Genomic DNA, 27,767 nt, shown 5'->3' with positions numbered 1-27,767 from the left:
CACAGAGACGCGAAGTACAGCTGCACGTAACAAAATGAAGTTGGAAGTACTGTGAACTGCAACAGGATGCTAACTTGGGCCGTTTGGTTCATAATGAAGGAAACGGACGAAGTGCTGAATGGTTAGTACTGTGAACGATAGGGCCTACACAACAGAACTGAAACCATGACAGAAATCATGAGTCATTCCATGTTGGGAAAGTGGATGACCAGCGAACCTGTTAAGCGCATGACACAGAGGTGACACAGAATTTTGAACAAAGGTACGCACTTATTTACCGTGATCTTTATATACATTCTCGTGGACGTCGGGACCGCCTCGAGGAACCGAAGAAAACTAGACACGCGTGACGTTTAGACGGGATCGCCACTACGGTAGAGTGGAAGGAAAGGAATTTAGATACGCAAGCGCCTAACCCTTGCAAAGAGAGGGCGGTGCGAACGTAGACATGACCGACGCAGGTCAAAGTGTAGTATCTGTTCTTATCAGCTTAACATTTGATACGGGTCCTATTTGGACCCAAGATATTAAACTTATTTTTGTAAATTAGCCGAGTGCTTGAAGCCTGCTTCACCTACGCCGTGGGTCGGTCCGGTATTGCACGACCTCCGGGAACGGCCCATGGTTTTTGCACAGGCAGAACGAACAAAAGAAAACAAAAAAAAAAAGCACGGAACCCTAGTCACAAGCAGCTTCGCTGTAAAACGAAACTGCCTTTATGTATATGACAGTGCGACGGAATGCAATACAGAAAATCTGTAACCGAGCCCTCAGGCATTATAAAAAAAAATAATCTGGTAAATGCATAGTTACTCAGTAGAAGAAAAAAAATCAAAAGTCGGAACATTTGGTCGTCCCGACTGGGCCAAGTCGGGACTCGGGACATTTACTCAAAAGTCAGGACTATCTCGCTAAATTCGGGATGGTTGGCATCCCTAGTTGAGCCGTCTTTTCTTTTTTCCAAAGGATTCGTGCTCTACTACTGACTTATTTCAAAGGCCAATCTCAACAGCTTGTTTGGCCGTGTAAAAAAACCCATGGTTATATTGCGCTCAGTTTTACAAACACGATATTAAGGAAGGACAGGACGTGGACGGACGTAGCGCAACGTCCGTCCACGTCCACGTCCTGTCCTTCCTTAATATCGTGTTTGTAAAACTGAGCGCAATATAACCATGAACGTTCACCAACTAGCCCCCTTCATTGCTTTACTATAGAAACCCAGTTTCAGATAGTGTTTAATATATAGCAGTCGCAGCAGAAGATTTTGCTTCCAATACCAACGTATCTGTTTGGAAAGGGTCACAAAAGCGACTTTACTTTCTAAACCGAAACTGAAAATGATGCCACCAATAACCGCTCACTGCAAATGTGGCTAGGCTCCTCGACATGGCAACAGGATTTGGTGCCGCCCGCGGCGGGCTTAAAGAAAGCTCTCGGAGGCGACCTGCTTAGGACTGACGTCACTTTGCTTATCGCGATTGCTTCCGTAGCCCCCTATACACCCCTCACAATTACCAAATTAACCTAAGTGAAATTTCGTGGCAGGAAGCCTTAAAGATATTGCCCATTACGATGCGTAGCCGTGGCCGACTGGCAAGTACTGTCGCGGAAGGGATTCAACGTGGACAACCTGTCTCTTGGTGCCTCCTGGTTCGCCACAATCCTGAGCTGCGTCCTCATAGTGGCCCTCATCTGGTACCTGACGCACGTGCTCCCTTCCGTGTGCGACCACCCGCTGGCCACTGGATTCCTGTTCACGGCACGTACTCTGTAATAGAACATACACTTGTTGCGGGCTGCTTCCGCAACGACCCTCTGGGATTCCCTGCTGAATTGAGCGGGCCCGAGATGGTGCTTCACACGCCGCAACTTTTTTTTTTCTTTTTTACTGCTGCGCAGCCACTCAGAGTTCTAGAAACAAATCTTGCTGCCAAGTAAAACTGAAACCGGTATAAATGCACGATATCGTGGCACGGTACGTGCGATAGTTGGAACACTGCTTTATAATGTAATACGGTAGAAACTTTGGCACAGTTCGGAGCACGGTTGAGATTGTGGAAAGACCCGCCAGTGGATGAAGGCACACAAAACGGAAACACACTCACATTGCTCTGACCAGCAATCATATGAGTTTAACGTTTCTTGCCTTGAACTCTATAACGTCTAAAAAAGAAAACTACAACAAAAAGAGAAAGGGTGATGGGAACACAAAGCAGACCTATCGCGATAGGTACATCTCTCTTCTATGCAGGAGCAGTGACGATGACCTGACGCACATGTCTCCTTTTGTGTGTGTGTGCATCAAAAAATGCTTCAAGTATTTCCAGGGCATTATGCTCTCGGTATTTTTCCACAATCTGGCACCGTATGTATGTAAGGCCGACACTTGCACTTGGCACAATCGACTGCGAGATAGCTGCCTATAACGAACCGTTCGATGAGTCGGCAGGTTCCCTTCAGACGGTCCTTTCGGTTAGCCTGTTAGCCGTGCGCCTTTTCGACGGAAACACATTACGTGCTTTCGGATGCGTCGACGACATGTGCTGGAAAATCGGGAGTCGTAAGAGTGCGTAGACGCAATTTGCGCGTTGGTCATTCAAGTAATGGGTAGGTTGCAGTTGACGAGCGAATTTGGAACAGAGAGGAATGGCTACGTTTCCTCCACGTATACAGTTGATTTTAGGGCAGCGCACGTGTTGGTTGTGCGCGTACGCCGCGTTCACACACAAAAAAAGGCGGTACTCGTCTAATTAAGAACACTCGAAATTAGTATAGAGGGGCTTAGCAAACTTGTGCCCAGGCGCGCACCACTGAACATATGTGCAGACAGGGTTGAATATAGTTTTGCGGCACATGTGGTTAGACTAAGGCGTGCCGGCTGTCCAGAAGACCTGCTACGGAGTGTCAACACTTCCAGAGTGTTGACACTCCCAGTCAACACTTCCGGAGTCCAGACGACCTGCTACGGAACCTTAGGTTCAGTGTTGACTGAACCTGAGGCGCTGAAAGTAAATAGAAGAAAGTAGAAGCATCCTGAAAAGTTCGACAAGCGAAACATTGCACTGATGTCACATGTACACAAGGCATCGCAGAAGGAATCGCGCTTTCTTCAGGGCTAGCAAGCTATAAAAGCAATGTAGAAAGGTAAATAAAAAAATAACCGATGTATGCGAGCAATAGCCTCGCTAGAAAGCATATATTGAATGCCACAGCAAAGTTGTCTGTAATTTTGCTGTTCCGCGGCCGGGTGTTACGCGGACCAGACAGGTCGTTGCATAAACGACTGTACGAGGAAGCACGGCAAATCATTTAATGGCTTTCTAGGCAGCAATCTCCTGTCCACTGTAGCAAGTGTTTCGAGAGATACAAGATCGCAAAGATACCGCGAGTAGAGCGCCCGGCGAATATTTGAAGCGTTTCACGCAATGAACGAGACTAATGCGTCAATACGCCTTTACTGCTTCTAAATAAAAAAAGAAAGGATATTGTATCTATCGCGATAGGTTTGCTATGCCTTTTCAGCCGGCTTTCTTTTTTCTTTGTTTTATGCGTATGTATAATTTTCACGGCAAGAAACAGTGAACTCATGTGGTTACTAATCAGCGCAGTCTGTGTCATTCTTTTCTTTGCATCGTCTAATTAAGCACTGGTCCGCCAGGGTCTGAATATTTATTGTATATGATAGGTCACAGAGCACTGGGGGGAAGGAAACCAATTAGGAGGGAGCATTGTGTCACGCAGCCAGCCTTCCCTAGCCAACTATTAGTGAGGCCGCGCCCTTCCCTTTTTATCCTCCCCTGGCGGCCCAAAAAAGTCAGCGCAACATATGAGACTGTGTGACACTGTGAGTGAAACCACTACAGACACAGGACGGAGGGAGACGACAACACAACTTGCGATCTCTGCCCAGTGTGAACAACAAGGTCAAAAGCTGGGCCAGTTGGTACACAATGGAAGGCGAAAATCCAAAGAAACACACAAAGGTACAAAGTAGGAGACGACGGGACGAGGCTGGACACGAAGACGACAGCTGCTTCCTTTTCTGCAGGTTGTGTATTTCGCTGTATTTTCACCTTCAATCGGTCCAACGTGCACAGTTTCTGGTAGGTTTTAATCAATGAGCACTTGGGACTATAGGGCGTGTTTTGCCTACACCTCTGTGCATATTTTCTCCCGGTCAGCTCGTGCATATTCAGTCTCATTTTGTAAGGCGTACAGTGTGTTCATCGTCGCGACGTGCAAGTGCGGCAGCCGCACGTTGCAAACGCTGTCATTGCACAACAGCGCACTTTTGAAAGCTGCGGTGTGTAAGACGCTAAAACCTACCGGGCCTGATCACGTTCCGGGCCGACTTTCTCCGACTTCAATTTTATCGCGTCACACTCCCTTCTTGCTTTTTTTTTTCTTTCTTCGTGGGCACAGGATGCAACATCGTCTCTTTTTTTTTCTTGATGGAGTTATGTCAAGAAAGGATCTCTCTGGGCGCCACTATTATGTCATCTAGACCACTGTGATTCCGCGTGAGCATCCGCTCACAAGCACTACTAGTAACTCTCGTGATTTGGCGGAAAAGTGCAGGGTAGTAAACTTGACGTGCGTCTGATTAACCTCCATGCCTTTCCACTCTTGTATTTCTCTCTCTCTTTCTCTTGTGGAAATTATTTCCTTGGCCTGGTTTCAGGTCCTAGTAGTCACATATTCACCATAGACATGCCGTGTTAGCGCAGTGGCTACTATATGGCGTCCTGACGGTGAGCACGAGGTCGCGGGTTCAAATTCTGGCCGCAGAGGCCGTATTTTCGTGGTGGCGAAATGCAGTAATGCTCGTGGTACTTATATTTAGAGAGAGAGAGAGAGAGAGAGAGAGAGAGAGAGAAGGGAAGAAGGAAAGGCAGGGAGGTTAACCAAACTGAGTCAGGTACTTATATTTAGGTGCACATACGGTAAAGAACCCCACGTGGTCAAAACTCCCCCGCAGTTCTCCACTATGGCATCTCGTATATCTCAACTGCTGCTTTGGGACGTTGAACTGCTAAACCCCGCTATGATGACGTCACTATAATGATGAAATGGTCTATTAAAGGCATTGGGCGACTCGGTTTCACCGCCTGGATAGCTCGCCAAATTTGACGGATAAGAGAATGGGAAGCCACATCACGGTTCGCGAATGTAAAACGCCTCGGCTATGCCGTAAAATATGCATAAAAGTGTAGGCCCAGTTGAGGTCGAAAGACCGCAGAGCCCAGGACCTGAGCAAAAAACGCCGAATATTACGGCACCCGGGGCGCGCAACCCGCATATATCTTACGCCGCCTGGCATTCGAATTTTCAGCCTGTGCCACATGGCATACGGGAACGGCGTAGTTTTGCGCAGTTTTACTAGCTACGATCAGAAAGAGCTCCGAAATTCAGCGCCTACTGGTCCGGAAGCTTTTGACGCCGACTGAATTTACGTCCTATCACGAACCGGAGCGTTTCTCATGTCTGAACACGTGAGAAATGCATACCCTGTCACCTAAACGGACACGAAAGCGGAATGCCAAGCTGCATTAGTAAATGTAGCACACAGTTTGTGTGCCACTCTGACAATGAGGGCACGTGGAATAAATACACGCGCCGATGCCACCCGTAAGTTGCCGCCCCAGAGATGGCGTCGCGTGCCTAAAGCAATCAAAACGAGCCAATGGCAAGTGCCTTCTTGCATCGTGTCTGTCGTTATTCCACTCGAGTTTATCGTGTTCCATTCCTCAGCGGCAGTTCGTTGCGGAGTCGCTACGAAAGCGGCAACCAACGCTTGTTCCATGCACTCCTTATCTGCAGACGTACGAACAACGAAGCAAGAATATATAACGCGACACTGAAAGGGTAATGCAACTTCATCCAGGACTACTATAGACTACAACATGGTAGCGCCAAGCGTCGGCACAGCCGCAACCGGGAAAGTCTACGTCGCCACGCCTTTGTGACACGTCCCACAGCATAGATGTCAGAGGTCTATATATATATATATATATATATATATATATATATATATATATATATATATATACAGGCCACTTAAGTTTCTTTCGCTGGGCATTTTTTCTCCGCGTTTTTCGCAAGTTTAAATAGTTTCCTGTTGCAATCGGCATCACCTTGGCCGTGTGCGTGTCCTCCTTTCTCCGCAAAGGTGGAGTGCGCGTTCTTGAAGTCGCTGCGTCCTTCATTTGTCGCCGTTACGGGTGCGCAGAAGAACTACTGGTTACCCCGCGCCCACGCGGTGCTGGAAGTGCCGGCGACACCGGAGCAGCAGCAGCTGAGTGCCCTCGAAGAGCTGCCCGAGAGCGTGAAGGTCGTCGTGGAGGCCGACAACGTCACCAAGGTGCGTCGACGAACGCGTCGCACGGCGGCGAGCGCATAACCTCGCCCATTCCTACAAGGTTGCGTGTAGTCCCTTTCCCTTTATTCATTACTTCTCTCCACCTTGCGGGTTTCTGCAGAACTACTACGTCTAACACTTGCCTTTGCTTCGTGTTGTCGACGAATTCGACTTCGCCCTACCATCTGCTAGCCGCCTGGTTAGCTCAGATGGTAGAGCGGCTGCCCCGGAAAGGCGGTGGTTCCGGGTTCGAGTCCCGGACCAGGACGAATTTTTCTTCCAACTATTCTCTTTCGAGGAACCCGTATGGGTTTCCTTTGTAGCAATTGCTACGAACGGGTGGATGTCTGATTTTTCCTTTATTCAGTCACCCTATAGTCCCGGCCGACAGAGGCAGTATAGATGGTTTTTACTCGACGTCAAGGGCACGGCTTTCTTTCGCAGTGTTCCTAATACCCGAACGTGGCGACCGCGATGACGTCAGTGAACCGTATTATCACGCGCACATCGTTTTTTTTTCTTTCTTTTTTGAGAGTGGCGGTTTTTCAACAAATTATCGCTATACGCCTACTTGTTGCTCGGCGCAAGACGAGCCTGTCGCGCTGTCGTATTGTCATTTTTCTTGTTTACTGAGCTTCTCGACGGGCTAGTACCCCAAGATGGCGGCCCCGGTGACGCCTACGCAAACCATAAATAGCGGCGCGACGACGAGGAATGTCGATATAACAGCATGTACAGCCGTTTCGTTTGGCAGTGGTTAGAAAGCGTTGTAGACCTTCACTCGAAGGTACATTAAGATACCTCAACGATGTCTCTGCGCACGTGAAACTTTCGCCACCAGTTATGCGCGATATTTAAATGTGTGCCAATAAAAACAAATGTGTGCTTTACTTGCTGTTATAGTAGACTTTTGGCGCACAAGTTGCGGACACATTTTTCTCGCGAGAACTCCGCACATCTCGTTCAAATGGCGTAATACCCACATTCTGCCGTTTCCCATCAAGGAATATGCGAAGATCAAGGCCGTGACCAGAGTGAGCCTGAAGGCGTTGGACAACCAAATAACGGTCATACTCGGTGCAGACGGCGCAGGAAAGTCAACGCTTCTGAGGCTGCTATCGGGTACGCATTAGCAAGGCATTTTCAGCAGTTGGATAGACGACGACATGATGAATTATTGCAGTGGCTTGTTAACGCATTTGCAACGACTGAAATAACTTTAAACGAACAGGATATAAGGTGACGGTTGCTCCACCGCCACATCATTGCACCACAAGTGTCTCAAGGACAACGAACATTAAAGTTTGCTTTTGGCTGAAATTTCTATCTGTTCTTTTTTTCTGGTTCGAGCAATAAAACAAAATTATGGAGCATATAGCAATTTGAGCCAGTTCAGGGGTTTATCTGAAGAAGCAGTGGTAACTTGCGCGACAAATCGCAATGTCCAGGCAGCTAACTAAAATATTCATGAATATTTATCCATGAAGCTTGATCCGCAGACCCTAAGAAACTCTTAGAGGTGTGGAAAATTTTCATTTTACTGTGACAAGGGATGCTTTCTTTTAAGATTAAGCACTACTGTTAACTGCTCGCCAATCCCCCTTCCTGCGGCTTTCGGAAGTTTGACCGATTCATTTGCAGATTGAACTCTGACCTATTATAAAAAGCAATTTCGCGGATGATTTCGGTCGTTCTCCGGCAGGAAACGTTCCTCCCACTTCTGGTCACGTGACGGTCTGCAACATGGACACGGTGCTCTCGAGACCCATGGTTCGCACGGTGGCCTCGTTTTGTCCAAGACTGGCCACTTTCAGCGTCGACATGACAGTCTGGGAGCACCTCCTGCTCTACGCTGTGGTAAGCTTGCGGCTACCCGTCTCGCTTTTCACCTGAGAGAACACGAGTTTTCTTGAGTTGATAGGCCTGTCATAGCAATTCTGCCAGCTGTAATCAGAATGCAATATTTTTTAGTAGAGGTGCAATGAAGTAGCCTTAAACGCGTGCTGCGTTTTATCACTGCCTTGGAGAAAATCGGACGAAACATTCCAGCGAAATTTCATTAATAGTTGGTTTTCATGCGCGCGCGCTAAACTGAAGTATGAAAGCTTGATGTGAAACTTAAGAGAATTTTCAGGTATGAATGTTTACTTTTGAAAGAGCAGAGCAGCGAAGGCAGACTAGCATCACTTGACAGAAAAAGAAAACAACTACTATTGTAAGTTTTTTTTTCGTGCTGTCAATTTCCTTCATTTTCTTTTGCTGCCATGATATGTTACATCTATTTCCAGCCAAAAAACCGTTCTTGTCTCAGTGTGTTACGCCATAGACCTTAGTTGTTACTCACACACCCTGCTCGAGAACATGACATTGCTAGTTTTTTTTTTTTTTTCAATCTTTGGTTCCAGTCAACGAAATCGACCGTAAACGTCGCCACTTCTTGCTGCTTCGGGAAGAATGCACGTACTTTTCGCGGAGGAAGTAGCTATAGGTGGCCTAAACACAATATAAATATGAGACGATAAATGCGTTTCGCAAACACTGACATACTGGCTTTAACTCACGCAAAGCTAATGCAATTATGTTGACGCTGGAGAAGCTCTGGAGCCATTACCAAGCCAGTGCTTATAATGGAGGAAAAACTCGCGTTAGTGAAACAAGAAGATTTTAACAGCCAAGCGCGTAATACTTAAGCGCACCTCCAAGAATGCACAGGTGCCCTTCCCTTTCCCCCAATAACACGTACACGCGAACGCACACAAAGCAAGGCGCGCGCACAAACTCAGAAACGCGCACTCCCACTATCCGAGAGACATCGCATGCAAAGCGGGAAGAGTGGCTGACAAGCGGGTTTCACCCCACAATCACTCTTATGGCGGAGAAGCCACATTAGGCTCAAGACGGTGCGTTTACGTACGCACGCTTGGATAGCATTTCATGCGCGTTGAAAGTAGCCTTTACAAGCTACAGTCTGCATAACTGTCTGTATATCGGAGTACGGTATCCTCCTATTGAACTGTGGAGCCGTGAGGAATTAGCGCGCGGCGTTCTTCGGTGTTCACAGCTCAAAGGGGTGCCGCTCAGGAACATATGGAGGAGGGCGAGGGAGGTGCTGTCGGACACAGACTTCAACGAGAAGATACAGTCGTTTCCACACCTTCTCTCCGAGATCGCCCAGCAGCGGCTGCTCTTGGCCATCTCGCTGCTCAACAAGCCTCGCGTGAGTATCGGGAGCACTTGCCGGGCAGAGGACGCGTTGCTCCTATACCAGTGCATTATATAGCCGAACGTGGATAAAGCAACATTATCTCCATATAGAACACGCGAGGCACACTGACGAACACTCACGTAAAATTATTCTTATAACGAATTGGACATCGGAACTATCTACATCGGGCGTCTGCACCTAGCTCCATAAAGCCGCTTTCATGCCGCGTACACGCGTAAGAATTTTTCTTTCCTTTGGTTTCTTATTTATCTACTTTATTTTTTTCCGTGCTCAGACACAGACAAAAATTACTGCCTACTTCACATAGTCTTGTTTTCAAACATAGATTATTTCCTTGGTTTTTGTTTTTGTACGCTGGAGGCTACATATCCACGTACGAATGCACCATAAAAATAAAGTTCGTTATACGCGAGTTTGGGTATATTAACGCGATAGCGTTAAGGAGCTCTTGTAGCAGAAAAGCTGTCGGCGTCAGTGGTGTTGGCCGTGAGCGAAAAATGGCGGAAAGGCTATTTATAAGTAAAAACAACTTACAAGTTGGGCTGGGTGGAAATCGAACCAGGGTGTCCGGAATATGAGATGGAGACGCTACCACACAGCCATGATTTCGATGCTTCAAAGCGAGACAAAAGCGCCTCTAGTGAATGCGGTGTTGCCTTAGAAACGTGCCGTAGAAAGTTATACTGCGGTGTATATCGGTAATTATGAGCATGTAAATTACAGAAGTCGTAGTTCAACGAGTAGCGAAGTACGTTTCCGCTACATTTCTTCTGCGCTTGGCGCGCACGCAGTCATCTTGCGGCAAACACAAAAGACCACCTCCTCGCAATGTACGGCGCTGCCCCGACAAGTGGCGCGCAACTCGCCCGCTTCTCCCCTTCGTCTTCATCGCGCGTCGCTAGGGCCCGGCTGTCCGTGCCGATCATGGCGTTTGGCTCGCGTGGATCGTTTCTCCCCTCGAGACACCGAGTTCTTTGGTTCGTTCCGCTTGCTCAGGCTCACGTTTCGGCTTTGTGTGACTCAAGAGCATGCCGAGCGAATCAGTGGGCGGTGCGAACGGGGTGCGATAACGCGTTCGCGTCCCACTCTTGAAGGCGAAGCTTAAGCGTCCTCCACTTTTTGAATGACGTTATATATCGAACAATTTCTAGCACACAAGCCGGTTTGTTGTAACTGGGCTCGACTTTACGAGTTGCTAACACCAGTCATTATGTGTTCAGCGAAAATGAAATGGCATTTATGCATGAAAGACGTTCGTGTATGTTTCATGGATTAATTTTGTTGGTATGTATTGTTTAATAATTGGTGGGAAGCGGAGAGGGCGCAGGATGCCGTGGCTGTGTTGCTCCATTAGGTGGAAAGCTGATGACGTATTCCGCGAAGGCTGGTTGTGGATACCGGAGTAAATCATAATGTTACAAGGAAAACGTCTCCGGCCGACGCTTTAAAAAATGCGTCAAGATCAAGCATAGAGCTAACAAAAAGGAAAGGAAAACAGGTTGGAAAGCGCGGAACCATGCATGGGCATGAAATGCGGCAGTGGGGGATAGTTATTCATTTTTGTTTTCACAAATACTGTCGAAGAGACAGCATCAGTGGATAGAAAATAACTGCAAATGCAGCAAGGGATAGAGTAAGAGAGAATTCCGAGGATGCACGAACTCGGAGAATCAGCGCTCTGCCTATCGTTTCTTACTTGTCTTCCTAAGTCTTTATTTTCCTGTTAGCGTAACAGTGTATTCATTAGATGGAGGATACAACTACTCGAATCGGAACTACGGTAACCCAGCTTTGCAATTGCTGTTCTGACGATTCTAAGTACATAACATTAAGAACACCAGTGATGCGTTCATCCTAGAAAGAATAACTTGTTTTCGGGCTAGCTGGCTGGTACGTGATGAAGCCGTTGTAGCGCAAATAAAAGAAAGAAAACGCTATGGGAACAAGACACAATGTGAGTGTAGCGCCTTTGGTGTTGCTCTACAATGGCTTCATCGTTCATCCCACACAACTGAAATATTTGAGCGTTGCAATATCATTACAAGGGGCTTCCTATTTATGTAAATTGCTCGCGCAGGAGTCCTTGAATTTTTCATTTTATTCTACATGACCAGATCTGTACTTGATTGATACTGTTTTTTAAAAGAGGAAAGGTTTCAAGCCCGCATGCGTGAATGTTTATTATTCCGAATTGCTACTTCGATTGGGTGTAATCTTGTACGAATGCGTTGCGGTATTACTTTGACTTTCCACCGCGTTTTTGCTTCTGTGTCTTGTATCTACTTAATGATGGGCTTCAGGTGCATTCAAGATACCGCTTTGTAGCTTTCAGCCTGCGGCTGTCTTTTTTTTTTCCTCTTTGTTGCACGACGAGGAATAGACAGTTTTCAAATTCTGAAATGACAGGACATAATTTGTCAGCATTCGACAGTCTACACAAATCCAATGCGATGTTTCGACTCGGAGTCGTCGTCGTCGTCGTCCACTGAGGCGTGGACGTATACCGCGCGTCATGGCGTCGCGTGAGCAGGTGTTGTTCCTCGACGAGCCCACGTGCAAGCTGGACGAGGAGGCTCGCCGCGAAGTGTGGACCCTGCTGGAGAGCATCCGCGCCAGCTGCGCCATCGTGATGACCAGCACGATGACCGAGGAGGCGGACGTGGTCGGCGACCGCGTGGCTATCATGTCGCACGGACGCGTGCGTTGCTGTGGGACGCCCACCTTCCTCAAGCAGGCGCACGGTAGGTTGATCTGGGAAGGGGGCGCGGCGAGGGGGAGGGGAGGGGGAGCGCCTCCGTGTCGCACTACAGAGGATACAGTGACACGCCGAGCATAAGCCCGTTTCGTATACGCTGCGGGTTTTGTGCGGCTGGCGAGCTTACGCGAACGTTACGGTAGCGGATCGCGTGACCTGTTTTTAGAGCCTCGCGTTCAATTAAACGGGGATGATGACGCACTTGCCTGGGGCAGCCTAAATGCCAAATGCAAAGGAAATTCCGCCGTTTTCGCCCGTGGTTAGAGTTTTCTTTTTGTTTCAGCTGAAGGCTCGTGGTCTTGCGAAACAGAGTTGCCTCGCGCGTATGTCGTCGAACTCCCAACTACAGCTTTTTTTTTTTAGGCGCACCAGCAGCTGCCGTGCGAGAGCTTTTTGGCGTCTGAAGGTTTAGAGCTATGGCTACGGCGAGAAACTCTATAGATGTATGTGTTTGGTCACGGCCGCTGAATAAATAAAAAAAGAAAGACGAAACAGAAAAGAAAGTTGCGACCTAGCGGCCGCGTCAGGCGGGCTGCAGTGGGAGCGAACGTGACCACCGTGGTTTGCACGGAGTTTCCTAAAATAGCTTGCTAGATAGTTTTATACAGTAACTATAGTGCGAAACTCTGTGGATCCCCGACAGCACCCCTCGACCAGTGGCGCCGTATACCGGATCATGCCGTTTTCGATGCACGCGACAGGCCGCAACGTTACCTTTCCTTTATCCAACGACCGTGCATGGTTCGGTGGTGGCGCTGTGTCCCGTTTCCCGGCTATGGCGGTCCGATAGTACCAGATAGTACCGCGTCTCGCCCTATTTGCCAGCCGCCCGCCCGGACGGGCGATTGCGGTGCGCATTCGCCGCCGAAATCCGCCGCGCGTCTGTCGTCGAGATGCGCCGTGTCCGCATCACCGCTGTGTCCTTTATAGACAGACTGGTTACCACAGTGCGTGGGAGCAGATCACGTCGTTCTTCCGTGGTCGATGCTGGCGCCGCGTGTTTGGTGGGAATTGACGCACTCTCCTGCCTCGGTTCTGTCTCTCGTCAGCAGCGTCAAAAACAAGTGATCCCAGTAATAACGACAGAACACCGCTTATAATTCGTCAGCGTGAGACGCGACTAAGCGACGACCTATTTCTTGCTGTCGCGACGGCGAGCGGGCAAGGCAGGCGAATTGGAATCGAAGCGGGGCAGCCTCACCATTGCCACCTTAGACATTGCCACGCCTCGATATGAATTTCGTTTCAGGATATTGTAAGCTTCGGGGGAGATATGCCCTTTGGGGAAGTTACAAAAGGCTGACTTGGAGTCGCTGATTATAATCCTGCAGTTGGGAGAGGCGTTGGCAAGGGCTGCCTCCACTACACACTAAGTGCTGCGGGTTCGAATCGTGCCTCCGAATGTGATAGCACCTGTGTAATCAACCATGGCCACGGCGTGGGCGCGATGGGCTGTATAGGTACACGAGTGTTTTATTGCCCATTCTCCTCCCCTGATCCCAATAATAATAATAAAAAACCGGGTTTTTACCTGCTCACACTACGATCCCATTATGAGGCACGCCGTAGAGGGGGGGGGTCACGGTTTAATTTTGACCACCTGGAGTTCTCTAACGCGCACCTAAATCTAAGTACATGAGCACTGTGGCACTTCGACCTCGGCAAAATGCGACCGCCGCGGCCTTCTTCGAACCCGCGACCTAAACAGCACGACGCCATAACCACTGAGCCACCGCGGCAGCTAATGGCGCTTTTGTTAATCGTGAACCGATACCAACTAGTATACAGCTTACGATTATCCGAAGTGAGAACAGTTAGATTGCCAGGCATTGATTGATTGATTGATTGATTGATTGATTGATTGATTGATTGATTGATTGATTGATTGACGCATTGATTCGTAGGAACGGGCTACGAGATACGGTTCCCGAAGACCGAGAAGGTCTTGAACGTCGAGCACCACCTGCTGTCCATCGTCCGGCAGCGCACTGGGCAGGCGCGGCTGTCGCAGACGCCCCGCAACGTGGTCATCTCGCTGGGCACGCGGGACACGCGCGGCTTCACCGACATGTTCAAACACATCGAAGAGTTCTGCCACTCCCACGGCATATACGACATAGGCGTCACCTTCTCCACGCTCGAGGACGTGTTCATCAAGTAGGTGCATGTTTCACAAGGGGAATGACCAAAACTTGGTCATACTATAGATCATACGGGGTCCTCGAAGTTAAAACTGTTTTAGTAATATTGTAACGCACAGTTGAGTGACGGTGCTTTAATCAGTCTACCTTGGGCGAACTTGTGCCCGACAAAGAGCTAAACGAGAGCCTCGCTAGAACGTCCACAGTCTTTTCGCAAGAGACCCGCACCTCTTCTTCTTCCCTCGTGTCCCGCGCTGATGGCACGTTGCTCCGATTGCGCGTGCCTTGCGGGCCCGTGTTGCCCGCTTCACTGCCGCTATCTTTCGCAGGTAGCAGTAAGCAGCTGGACGGACGCAGGAGGCGGCTGGCGCGTAATTTGAAATCATCTTGCGTCATTGTCCCCCTTCCAAGAGTGCATCGTCCCGATGCGCATACAGAAGGCGGTGGTTTCCAGACTTTCAGGAATTCGCAATGTTTGTAGGCGGAAGCAACTATTGCCTGTCGTAGTACGGTTTCATTCGGACGACATGGACGATTTCTGCCGCCGTCGTGATGAGGTTACTTGACCTTCTGGAGCAACTTCGTAGTTCAATGGACTGATTCGGCGAATTATCCTATACGGGCCAAAATAACGACGAAGAAGCTTCTCTGACAGGCCGCGCATCCGTACGGGAGTCCACACCCATACTTTGTCTCCAGGTGCATACTGGACGTCTCTTCGCGGCGCCATGCCGTAGTACTATGTTAGTGACAAAAAAATCAGCGACTTCACTGGCCGTTCCCTTGACAAGAGACCCTGTCTCGGCATATCGAGTTAGGTAGTCAGTTGCAACTACGATCCAACGCTTTCCCGATGACGATGTGGGAAAGGGGCCAAGTAAGTCCATTCCCACTTGTGCGAATGGAGTTTCCGGCGGCTGTATCGGTTGTAGGAGACCTGCTGGCTTGAATGGTGGTATTTTACGTCTTTGGCAGTCCCGGCAGGTTCTTACGTAGTGTTGCACAGAGTTCAATAACTTTGGTCAGTAATACTTCATGCGGATGCGTGCGAATGTTCTGCTCACTCCTAAATGTCCTGCTGATGGGTCGTCGTGGCATGCTTCCAATATCTCGAGTCGTAACTTTGAAGGTACGACGAGCAGAAAAGTCTCTGCACTATGTTCAAAATTTCTTTTGTACAGGACATTGTTTCTCAGGACGAACGACGACAAGCTGCGGACAAAAGGTCGTGGAATATCAACAGGGTGTCCTTCTAGGTAATCAATGAGCAGGCGTAAATCCGCGTCGGATCGCTGATGCTGAGCCATTTGCGATGTTGTCACAGCTCCTAGGAACGGGCAATCGTGTTCATTTTCCCTAAGCATAGATTCCGTGTATTCAATCGGTGCACGTGACAAGCAATCAGCATCACTGTGCTTGTGACCGGACTTGTATACGACCGTTATATCGTATTCCTGCAGCCGTAGACTCCATCTTGCTAGCCGTCCAGATGGGTCTTTGAGATTCGCCAGCCAGCACAATGAATGATGGTCGCTGACAGCTCGGAAGGGTCGGCCATATAAGTATGGTCTAAACTTGCTGATGGCCCTTATCACCGCGAGGCATTCTTTTTCTGTGGCTGAGTAGTTCACTTCAGCCTTCGAAAGTGTTCGACTAGCATACGCAATGACTCGTTCCTCTCCGTTTTGCCACTGAATGAGAACGGCACCGAGTCCTAAATTGCTTGCGTCTGTGTGAATATCAGTTTCGGCTTCCTCGTCGAAATGAGCAAGAACTGGGTGGTTCTGAAGACGCTTTCGGAGCTCATTGAAAGCGTTCTCCTGCTCATTCAACCAGACGAAAGGCGCGTCTTCCTTTGTTAGCCGCGTTAGTGGTTCGGCGATCCTTGAAAAATTTTTGACGAAGCGTCTGTAGTAGGCGCAAAGCCCTAAGAATCGCCTAACAGCCTTTTTGTCTGTTGGTTTTGGAAATTTCTCCACGGCCGCAGTCTTCTCAGGGTCCGGGCGAATGCCGTCTGAACTGACGACATGGCCGAGGAAAAGAAGCTCGCGAAAGCCGAAATGACATTTCTGCGGTTTTATCGTCAGACCTGCTGATCTAATAGCTTTCATCACAGCCCGCAGTCGTTCTACATGCTGCTCGAAGGTGGTAGAAAAAACCACGACATCATCAAGATAAACGAGACAGGTTTGCCATTTCAGACCGGTGAGCACAGTGTCCATCATCCGCTGAAACGTGGCAGGTGCGGAACAAAGGCCGAATGGAAGCACTTTGAACTCATATAGTCCGTCTGGCGTCACAAATGCCGTCTTTTCACGATCTCGTTCGTCCACTTCTATCTGCCAGTAGCCGCTTTTGAGGTCCAGGGAGGAAAAGAATTTGGCATCTCGTAGTCTATCTAGAGTGTCATCGATTCTCGGAAGTGGGTACACATCCCGCTTTGTGACGGCGTTCAGCTTACGATAATCAATGCAGAAGCGCAAGGTCTGGTCTTTTTTCTTTACAAGTACCACAGGCGACGCCCACGGACTTGCCGACGGCTGAATTACATCATCTTCCAGCATTTCCTTAACTTGACTTCCTATAGCTTCTCTCTCTTTTGGTGACACTCGGTAGGGATGCTGGCAAATAGGCCTCACTGATTCGTCGACAATTATCCGATGTTTGGCAATAGATGTCCGCCGGACTTTGGATGACATTGAAAAACATTCGGCGAACTCTCTTACGAGGGCTTCTATTTGCTCCTTCTGTCTGGGCGATAGACCTGGTTCGATGTCGATGGCTGCAAGGACAGAATCCGCATCTTGGAATTTCGATGTTGAAATCTCTGGGATGCTCAGGTCTGTAACTTGGACGAAGTTATTAAGGCTGGCAATAACGGTTCCCTTCGCGACATGTTGCACCTCATTTCCAAAATTAGTGAGGAAAACGTTGGCACATCCACCACGCAGCTGAACAAGCCCTCTTGCCACGCAGATCCCTTTTTCGAGTAGGAGACTGGTGTTGCTGTCTGCAATTCCTTCGCAGTCACTGAACGCGTCGCTTCTTACTGCGACGGCTACGCTGGATCTAGGAGGAAGCATCACGTCGTCATCGGCAATGTAAAGGGCGTCGAATTTTTCTTCAGTGTTGAATGCTGCGATAGCGTGCTTTGTTGAAAAGGAAACACATGATTCCCGCAAGTTGATTACAGCGCCATTATCCTGCAAGAAGTCCATGCCAATAATCAAGTCTCTTGAGCACTCGGGAAGGACGATAAAGCTAGTGACGTACGTGAAGCCTCGTATTCCTATTCTAGCCGTGCACTTTCCAGCGGGGTCGATGAGGTGTCCTCCTGCGGTGCGAACTTGTGGCCCTTTCCATGGTGTCAGCACTTTCTTCAATTTCCTGGCAAGCTCACTACTTATTACCGAGTAATCTGCCCCTGTATCCACTAACGCGTTCACTTCGTAACCGTCAACAAACACACGTAAATCGGAACCAACGTCGCTCTTGTGGCACTGGTTTCTGAGTCCCTCGTCGTCGCTCGGAGTCATCGATGGAGGTTCTTGTCTTTTCGCGTCGGCAGCGACCTTACCTCCTGAGGTCGCTGACTCTAGTTTTCCCGAAGCGGGCTCTGTGAACGGCGTCTTGGGGAGCTTGAAGACGGGCGGGGGCTCGGTGACCGATGCCTAAACGGCGCTGCTGATCGAGGTTGGCGTTGCTGGTAGGCGTATGGGGAGCTCTGACGAGTGGACAGGTATTCTTCAATTTCCGAAGGACGCTCACCATTTCGGGGGCAAGGTGCGTTCACTGGAAAGCCACGAAGCCCTGCCTGGCGATAGTGGCACATTCTGTACAGGTGGCCAGCCTCCCCACAGTGGTAGCAGAGGGGTATTCGGTCAGGAGTGCGCCATACATCAGCCTTCCTGAATCTTCTCTCGGGTGGCGGCAGCGTAGTTCGAGGCATCGAGCTATTCATAGAGGAAGTGGCGGCGACGTCAGCACGTGCGGGAGTTTGCCGCAGCACATCGGCATATGAGACGCTCGGTTGGCGCAGTCGTAGCGCTTGGGGCTGCGCACTGAGCTGTGGTTCTCGGACGACCTGCCTGACCTCTTCATGAACCAGGTCTGCCAGGGAAGAGGGCGTTGGAGCGTTCTGGTCAAGCCGTAGCCGCTGGAGCTCTTCTCGCACTACAGATCGCACGAGCTCTCGTATGATCTCCACGCTCTTTCCAAAGACGGCTGGAACTGTGTCTACAGAGGTGATGTTCATCTCCCGGTTGTACATCCTTGATCGCTGTTGCAACGTGCTTTCCATTGTTGTCGCCTCTGCACGAAACTCAGCGACGGTGCGCGGCGGGCTCCGAACCAACCCTGCAAACAGTTCCTGTTTTACGCCGCGCATTAGGTGACGTAGTTTCTTGTCCTCGCTCATGTTCGGATCGGCTCGGCGGAATAGGCGGGACATGTCTTCTACATACATGGCCACGCTTTCGTTATTACGCTGGTTTCTTGCTTGCAGGGCAGCTTCGGCCCTCTCCCTGCGGTCGGTACTCGGGTAAGTTGCCAGCAACTCCCGTCGGAAAGCATCCCACGACACAAACGTCGCTTCGTGGTTTTCAAACCACGTTCGAGCGCTGTCCTCTAATGCGAAGTAAACATTTCGTATCTTGCGCTCTCCGTTCCATCCATTGAACTCAGCGACGCGCTCAAAGCGTTCCAGCCAGTCCTCTGCGTCTTCAAATGTGTCGCCGTGGAAAGGCTCTGGCGTCATTGGCGAGTTGACCACGATGTGAGTAGGCGTGGTTTGAGTCGTCATCTCGGTAGCGTTTCCGCTAGCAGATGCTGACGCTCCGATAGAAACCGGCAAAGGGGAAAACTCGGGGGGCTCACCACGTAGGCGACGACTGCTGCGTTGGTGAACAGGAGTCAACTCGATGGGTCCAAGTCGCCGTGAGTCCGGGCTCCTTTCTCTGGCTTGAGAAGGGCTTGAAATCATACCCCGCACCTCCACCAGATTTGTAACGCACAGTTGAGTGACGGTGCTTTAATCAGTCTACCTTGGCCGTACTTGTGCCCGACAAACAGCTAAACGCGAGCCTCACTAGAACGTCCACAGCCGTTTTCGCAAGAGAGCCGCACCTCTTCTTCTTCCCTCGTGTCCCGCGCTGATGGCACGTTGCTCCGATTGCGCGTGCCTTGCGGGCCCGTGTTGCCCGCTTCACTGCCGCTATCTTTCGCAGGTAGCAGTAAGCAGCTGGACGGACGCAGGAGGCGGCTGGCGCGTAATTTGAAATCATCTTGCGTCAATATTAATAAGAAGGATGTGCTATCTAGCGCATACTGCTTCTCTATACAGGTGGTTTGAACGCTTTAGCGGACGCAATATTTACGGACACGTTGTCGGCAAATACGTAATTAAGGGTAAGCATTGGGGCCGGTTGGTTCAAGATTACGAGCAGAAAATGGTGCTAAGTGACAGGACGAAGAAAAGGCGTGTCCTCTTCGTCCTGCCGTTTAGCACCATTTTCTGCTCGTAACATAATTAAAATTTGTTAATTGACTTTCTTGAATTTCGCTATTATGGTATATGCTTATATCAGAAATTTTAAGAGAACCGCATTCGAGGGCAACTCCATTTTATTTGAAACTTCTAAAGCGTTTGTGTTCCGGGATTCATGATCGATTTCGACGCTCAGTCATGATGTTGAGAGTTCGGGTTCTCAACACGAATACAAACCCCTCCGTGGCCTGTGGGGGAAAACGTGAAGCCAGCCTTGTTTTTCCCAGCCGAGAGGAGGAGCGCAGCTGTTGGGAAGCCCACCCGGCTTCTGCACTGGCATGCTGTACAAAGAAATATAAGCTACTTGAATGGGTCAGACATGCTTCCAAAGAGGCTCCAGTATAATTAATAACTTCAGGTCGTCCTATGACCAAGTGAGATGTGTGTTGTACCGAAGAGTATAGCGTGATTGGTCTCTTATTTTTTTTTACTATAGAATAATTATTTTCCAAACTGTGTTTCGTTCTATATTATCGGCCGACGGAGAAATATACCGTGACACGCAGCGCTGACCTAGGCGCAATTAACACATGGTGCTACCTAAAGCTAAAGGTATGACGTTCACAAACCACATTTGACCGATAGAGAATTCTCATACCATGAATAGCAACAGCTTCGTAGAGCGTGTTTGTACTTACAAGTATGTCGGCGTTCACTTAATATGTTACACCTAAAATGGAAAAACGCGCATAGAACGGATCCTACCTTCCGCCAACTACTCACTCGATCTACTCGAACGCTATGTCCAAAAAAACATGTAAAACTAGAGACGGGCGGTGACACAGCTCACTATATTTTTCCCGCCAGCTCCCGCGGGCGTCAGAGAATGTGACAGCGTCTTATCGCATCTCGGTAATTGTTTACTGCTAAAAGTGGCCAATTTACATTCTAAATTAATCAGAAGCTCAACCTAGCTAGTTTTGAGAACTTCTAGGGTGGCGAAATGACCCAAATGCGAGGACACGATTCGAAATTCGTGACGCAACGCTGAAGTACGCTGGAGCTTGTGTGGTGTTTCGGCGCCATATTCGAAAGAGAGAGAAGTGCGTCCGTTATTTTCGTTTCCAGGAGATAAACGAAAACAAAAAGTATGCTGACCCCTACCTACTGCGGAAATTGACGTTAAGCTCGAAGCATTTTTGCAGGTAGCTGCCTGCCGAGCACCATTTGTTGTTCTGCAAAGCGTGACAAGATGGACGAACGCGTTTACGTAAGGCGAGCAATTGTGTATGTCGTGCTGGAGTGTGTGTCGACAGAAAGCAATGCTACGGCGATGACGTGACAGATTTATTGCATTCCGACTGGGAAACGCAACAACCTGTTCTGTTGGGACGTGGGACGATACCGAAGGCTGCACAATGTCACACAGCGTCTTAAAGCGCTAGCTTGCCATGGGAAGGAAGGGGAAAGCTGGCGCTCTCTCGTTTTTATAAGGAACTTGTTGCTATGCGACGAGACGCTTCTACTCCTGCTTCTGCGGCATAATGGCGCTCCCGCGCGCGCTCTCGCATTCTTTTGGTACACATGTGCCAATCGTGTTAACCTTTTCGCTACCTCGCACTCCCTGCAAAAAAAAAAAAATAAATAAGAAAGAGGGAGAGAGAGCCAGATATGCCGACTGTTTTCATTGGTTTAAACAAAGGTATATACGAAGAAAGAGCCAGTAGAATACTCTTCAACATTTTCATTTCATTAGAAGGCTCTGAATTTTTTTTTTTAGAAATACTGAAAAAGCAAATCAAAATAACACAGTTCGCTTAACTGCGGTACTAATAAAAACTTCACTGCAGAGCTTCAACATTCTAAGGTTAGTTGAGAAAGGTATGTTCGTTTAACTAAAATATAGTGATAGTCATTTCGGTGAATGCCCGCATATCTTGTCTTCTACCACGCTAAAAGTTGGCTTCAATGTGGTGCACTTCAAAGCAAAGGATAACGCACAGTGCCACACCGATGGAAATATAGGACCTGGTGCGTAGGCTGCCTACGCACCAGGTCCTATATTTCCATCGAGTGCGTCTCTACCGATCACACGAGGATCGTTTTGAGCACGCGGAACATCTCCTTGCTAGGTTTTGACTTTTCGCAGTTAGCGAAATGAACTTGGGGAAGTGCGGATCTGCAAGCAGGGAAACATTTGAGCAGCTGAGGATTTGGATCCCTTTTTTATGATGCTGAGGTAGAAGGTTCCGATCAGTAAGAGCCTCTGCGAGACTAAGGCGGAACTCGAAATGAATGTCGTTCTTACCTGCCGGCTTCTTGTACACAAAGGCACTGAAAACTGCCATATCCAAGACGTGGCGAATTTTTTTTATTTTATAATTTTCTGCTAGTACCGCACGGATGTGTAAGTGAGGCCTTGATCAATTTTTGTGGACACGCCCATTGCGTTGTTGTAATTAACAACCGCCTCTGTCTGGTACAAGGACGTGCTGCTCTCAAAATTAGGTGTACAGTCAAAGATGTCTACAAAGAACGTCTCTGTACAGCGAAAAGAAAAAAGCTGCACAACGAAGGATTGGCTACATCCCGGTCGTCTTCCTATTCTTTATGCGCACTGTGAACGCCTGTACAACGAAGACCACTGCAATGAATTGCCCGTTTACAGCGAAGAAATTTAGGCATCCCCGATGGCTGATTCGGTGCTTTAGAGCGAGCGCCACGTATGGGGTACCGCGCCACTGCCTTTCGCAAACGTCACCAAAGTGTGATCTGCGCTAGCGACGCATTTGAGGAGCGTGCCGATGTTAGGAGTGTAGTACTGCTGCGCTGCTTGTTGTAACACATCAGCGAGTGCTCCGCAGCTGACAAACACGTCACAGTTGACGACGAAATGATGGTAATCGTAACTGATCACCCAAGAAGTCTTCAGTGCATCTAGGGCGGAAAGCACGCTGATCAGCTTGCTTTCCGCCCTAGATGCACTGAAGACTTCTTGGGTCGTCAGTTACAATTACCATCATTTGGTCGTCCACTGCGACATGTTTGTCAGCCGCGGAGCACTCTCTGATGCGTGCACTCGCTGATGCGCGAACGAAGGCAGCAGTGATAAAGAAGCAAGAATGTTGACGATAAGTTGGGTGACAGCGGCATTCGACGATCTGCGGCTTTAGCGTTCGTAGCTCCTGAGTTTCGCCGCGGAGTACGCTGTGGACCTCGATGCAATGAGGTTGGGTGCCGTCGCACATCCTGTCAAAGTGTACGCAAAGAAAAATAGTAATTTATTTCGCAAAGTCTCCCTAGAGTTCATGTTAAATAGAGGTTTCGTTTTTTTTAGAGCGTTCAGCCTGTTCTATAGTGTGGTACGATGCTTGACTTTTATAACGAAGTGTTTTGAAAGTCCCTAGCAATTCGTTGTAAAGATGTTTGACTGTATTTGTCAATATAATAAATAAATAAATAAATAAATAAATAAATAAATAAATAAATAAATAAATAATCTTTGTGCCGTAGCCTGTCGTGCAACATCAAACATCCGCATGAGTGAAGCCGAGCTTGAGTTTGCAAGTGTTAGCCTAGACCGGCCCAGCTTGTCCTCGATAGGAGTGGTACACATTTAGAAGACTAGCCTAGCTCGTCCAAGGTAGGCAGAGGGTTAAAATTGTCGCTGGTACGATAAAAATATGCATGCGGTATAATGGGCAGAGCATCGGGCTCTTATGCGACAGGGTCTTACTTTGCGCAACTGGTAACTGCCGCGAAGTCACTGGTATGAGGCAAAAAAAAAGCATCGCATTCAAAATTGCACGGAAATCATCAGAAATGCATGCGAAAGTCAGCAATGTAACCTGTGTCATCGTAGGACGTCGCACGCCTGCGCCGAATGACCGCACAGGCGACTGGGGAAGTTCTCTGCCGCCGAACAGTGTACACAGGTAGCTTGGGAAATTCGCTTGCCGCCGAGCGGCGCTGGCGCGAATACAGCTGGCGTGATGTCATCGCGCCGCAAGGACCAATGCGAGGATGCTTTAGGGGTTGTGATCTCGATTAATGCACGCGCTACCGACGCCGACGCTCCTGCCTCCTAGTTGCGTCACATGACGTCACAGGCGATTACCCCTTCCACTCTCTCTCAGCACCTCGGCGCACCTATGCTTTTCATCGTGGATAATCGCGGCGCCTTCACCCTCCCCACGTCCTGTCGCCCTCTGCGGCCTATCCTACTCCTCCGCCACTATTCGGTTAGATAGACGACCACGAAACTCCGCGAAAGCAACGGACAGCTATCGCTTCAACGGGCTTTGTCATAGCGGACTCACTATAGCGACCCAAGTGCATTCCTGTGTCTACAGCGGCGCATGTGAGTTGTTGCAAACAGATGTGTTTGTTTTCGCCTTTCAGGATGTCTACCGAGCCGGACAACGTAGACCTGAATATTATCCCCGATGTAGAAAGTAAGCAGTTATGCATACCATTTGATTAAGCACGCTCTATGATTAATTGATTGATTGATTGATTGATTGATTGATTGATTGATTGATTGATATGTTAAAGGTTCACCTAAATTTAAGCACGCGGCTGATATTGCGCATCGGTTAGGGAATCGAAACCCCGACTGCGTGCTAAACAGCAGAACACCTTAGCAACTGAACCACCGCGTTGGGTATGTTTCACGCAAGCTAGCCGTTTCTCTAACCCAGTGAAGAGCCCCGTATGCAGTCATCAAATTTAAATAGATCTGCACAGGTGAAGCAAGCGACGCATGGAACCGCCTCGTTGTCCTTCTCACCGATCCGTTTTCGCTTGAGCTTCATTAGCACGTAGATCGTAGCACGCTGCTTTTATCAACTTAGCGTGGCACAAGCGGAGTTGGCGTGCGAATGCGACAGGTGACGCATCGCATTCACGTAAACGGTTTGTTTAAACATTAAATTCTGGTGGTTTTACGTGCCAAAACCAAGATACGATTGTGAGGTGCGCCATAACGTGCAACTCCGGAATAATTTCGGTACCCTGCGGGTTCCTTTTAATGTGCACTTAGTGCGCGGTGCACGGATATTTTTTTTTTTTTTAATTTCGCCACCATCGAAATGCGGCCGCCACGGCTGGGATACGATCCCGCGTCCCCGGGCTTAGCAGCGCGGCACCAAACCCACTCACTATACGCCACCACGGCGGGTCGCGTAAACGAATGAGAGCGCACCGGGATGCCGCGTGCTCTCAATCGTGTTTTGAAAAAACGAAACCCGCATGCGCATCCCATGCGGGCTTGAAGTGCACCGTCCTATTTCTTTTTAAATGTTGTTTCTAGATGCGTGAAACACCTGCTATCTTTTTCACTCATTCTGTGTATTTATTCCATACAGTCGTTCCGCAGCTAGGGGGGAACTAGGCTTCGTCAAGCTGTTCTTAAGCACCCCCCCCCCCCCCCCCCCACACTCTATCCCACTTCCTCCCTCTGAGGTTATTTCATTTGATTGGCTACGCTATAACTATTGCTCCACTTGGAACGGCACAACTTGCAATCAGCTAGTGCAAGACGGGAGGGTAATTGGAGAGCGCAGGGAGTGGCCCTCATCCTGGCACTGGATACAAAAATAGGATGGTGGTGATGACGATGATGATGCATCGTTTCTACTCTGCCTGAACCGTCATACTCGCAGCTGTCGTCGACACTATGGCGCCAGGAGTTCCCTAATGTGATCTCTTATGGGGAACTACGACCGCGCGTTCCTTTTGCAGGCAGCTGCGTGCAGGCGTTCAGCGACGAGCCCGTTTCGACGCCGTCGATCGGCGGCCAGCTGGCGGCGCTGCTGTTCAAGCGCCGCGCCACACTCGCCATCGACCGCGCCGCGCCACTCATGGTGTACGTTCTCTTCGCCGCCATGATGCTCTTCATGGAGTACTTGCAGTCCGGACCGGCCTGGCTCGTCACCCTCTTTCCGGATTACGTGACTCCGCCGCGCGACTTATCCTTCCTGCGCCAGCAGTCGAGCTCGGGTACACACGCTTTCTAAAGCGTTTGAATTGAGAGAATCGAAGCCCTCGATGGTAACGGTACCCCAAAGACAAACACCGAATCAGTTAAGGGGGATGCAGCACCGTATTCTATAGAGCGTTCCTCCATTCAACATTCCACTTCGACTCAAGAATGGCAGCGCTCCCCCCCCCCCCCCCCGCCCCCCCCACTTCTTTTTTTACGCGCAGAAGTGGTCACCGCGCACTATCTCGGAGCTCATGCACTGATTTCCCACGGCAATTCTCGAAACTCGGCGTAGCACTTTTCGAGAAGTGCTTCTTCTCCAACAACTTGGTCGTTGGAGCTGTTGGAGAATTAACACTTTGAAATCCGCAGCGTCGCATTGAAGTGCGTTCGCTGAGGCTTCGTCTCAAAATTAGGGAAATTAAAACTTGGCCTTTATTTTACCTCTGTAATTATTACCTGTTTCCAGCCAAGCTAATCACAATGGTGTTTTGAAAGAATACTCTACCAGTTCAGCCGCAGTGGAGATGAGTCGCAAAAATGACTGAAGGCCTTAGCGGACCAATTCTTCATAAGCAGGTCTGAAAATTAAAATGCAGAATGCTGACGTAACGTTCAAGAGCAAAGAAAAACAATGTGAATTCGTGTTTGGTAATCAGCCTTTAGAGCCTGCGCAATAGTACGTCTATCTAGGCTAATTAGTCACAGAGGACCGGGATCATATATAAGAAGAAAATTTATAAAATAAGTTGAGAAAAGAATGGTTGGAGGACCGGCTATGCAGGCAAACCAAGTTATAAGCGGAAGTGTGCCGCTAACCTCGAAAAAGAAAAGTGCACAATGATTGCACTATACCGGTACTAACGTATGGAGCGGAAACTTGGAGGTTTAATAATGAAGCTCGAGAAAATGTTGAGGACTGCGCAACGAGCGACAGAACAAAAAAAAATGACAGGCGTAACATTAAGGGACAAGAAAACAGCGGTGCGTGTAGGAGGGAAAATGGGAGTAGCCGATATTCTAGATGAATTTAAGAGGTAAATATGCAGACTTCACCGATTCCTTTGGCGTTGAACTCGTTTACCGCGACAGCAGCATTCTCCCACAAAGAATACAACCGTTTTATTGTCGCTCGCTTGCTTTTTCCCAAAATAACTGCGTTCATCGAAAACGGGAAAAAAAGATTATGATGATGATGATAATATAATCTGGTTTAGTGTCGCTCTTTAGCGCTGCGTTCGACTACAGAGGGACTCTAACGCGCAGACCACGGCGTCAACATCGACATCGGCACCATGTACCCGAAATCCGTGACGTTCTTGCGAGGGACAAGTGAGCTCAGCAGTCACTACTACCTGCCGCTCATCCGGGATGTCACCACCATCTGGACCATCGACGGGGATCCCTCGGACGAACTGGATCTACTTGCCCGAAAGCACTTTTTCCACTACTCGCGGAAATACGTCATTGGAGCCGACTTCAGTGATCCCAGCAGGTGCGCTTCACTCTTTCGTGGATGAGGCAGGCATTTAAGAGGAAGCTTTAGCACGGGCGCTCCTATCTAAATACATGTAAAAGGAGAATTTGTTTTTCTCGGCAACAACTGCACGAAATTTTACGAGGTTTGTTGCATTTAAAAGAAAAACTGAAAATCTAGTGACTGTTGGTTTCGAATTTTCGATTTAGGTCCTCAAAGTTTTATAACAAATTAACAAAAATGGAAAATTTTCTAAAAACGAAACTATGTAGTTTACAACTCTGTAACTCAGCAACAAAAAATGATAATACAATGCTGTGAGTTGCATTTGGTAGTACA

General features: G+C 48.8%; 1 protein-coding gene and 1 pseudogene across 1 annotated transcript; both read left to right on the top strand.

The window, feature by feature from the left end:
* Positions 1–93: 93 nt before the first annotated feature.
* Positions 94–27,485, top strand: LOC126543628 (ATP-binding cassette sub-family A member 9-like). The gene is made up of 11 exons (XM_072286837.1): positions 94–121; positions 1,584–1,762; positions 6,173–6,364; positions 7,366–7,483; positions 8,064–8,218; positions 9,423–9,578; positions 12,118–12,328; positions 14,247–14,499; positions 24,370–24,422; positions 25,711–25,968; positions 27,218–27,485. Exons 1-11 carry the CDS (start codon positions 94–96, stop codon positions 27,469–27,471), a joined length of 1,857 nt encoding a protein of 618 aa, XP_072142938.1. The 3' UTR covers positions 27,472–27,485.
* On the top strand, positions 449–628 carry LOC126521000 (U2 spliceosomal RNA; annotated as a pseudogene).
* Positions 27,486–27,767: the final 282 nt, after the last annotated feature.

Source organism: Dermacentor andersoni, chromosome 3 (genome assembly GCF_023375885.2).
Source record: "Dermacentor andersoni chromosome 3, qqDerAnde1_hic_scaffold, whole genome shotgun sequence".
Taxonomy (NCBI): Eukaryota; Metazoa; Arthropoda; class Arachnida; order Ixodida; family Ixodidae; genus Dermacentor; species Dermacentor andersoni.
The sequence above is the reverse complement of the archived record's forward strand: the minus strand, read 5'-3'. Positions and strand labels throughout refer to the sequence as shown.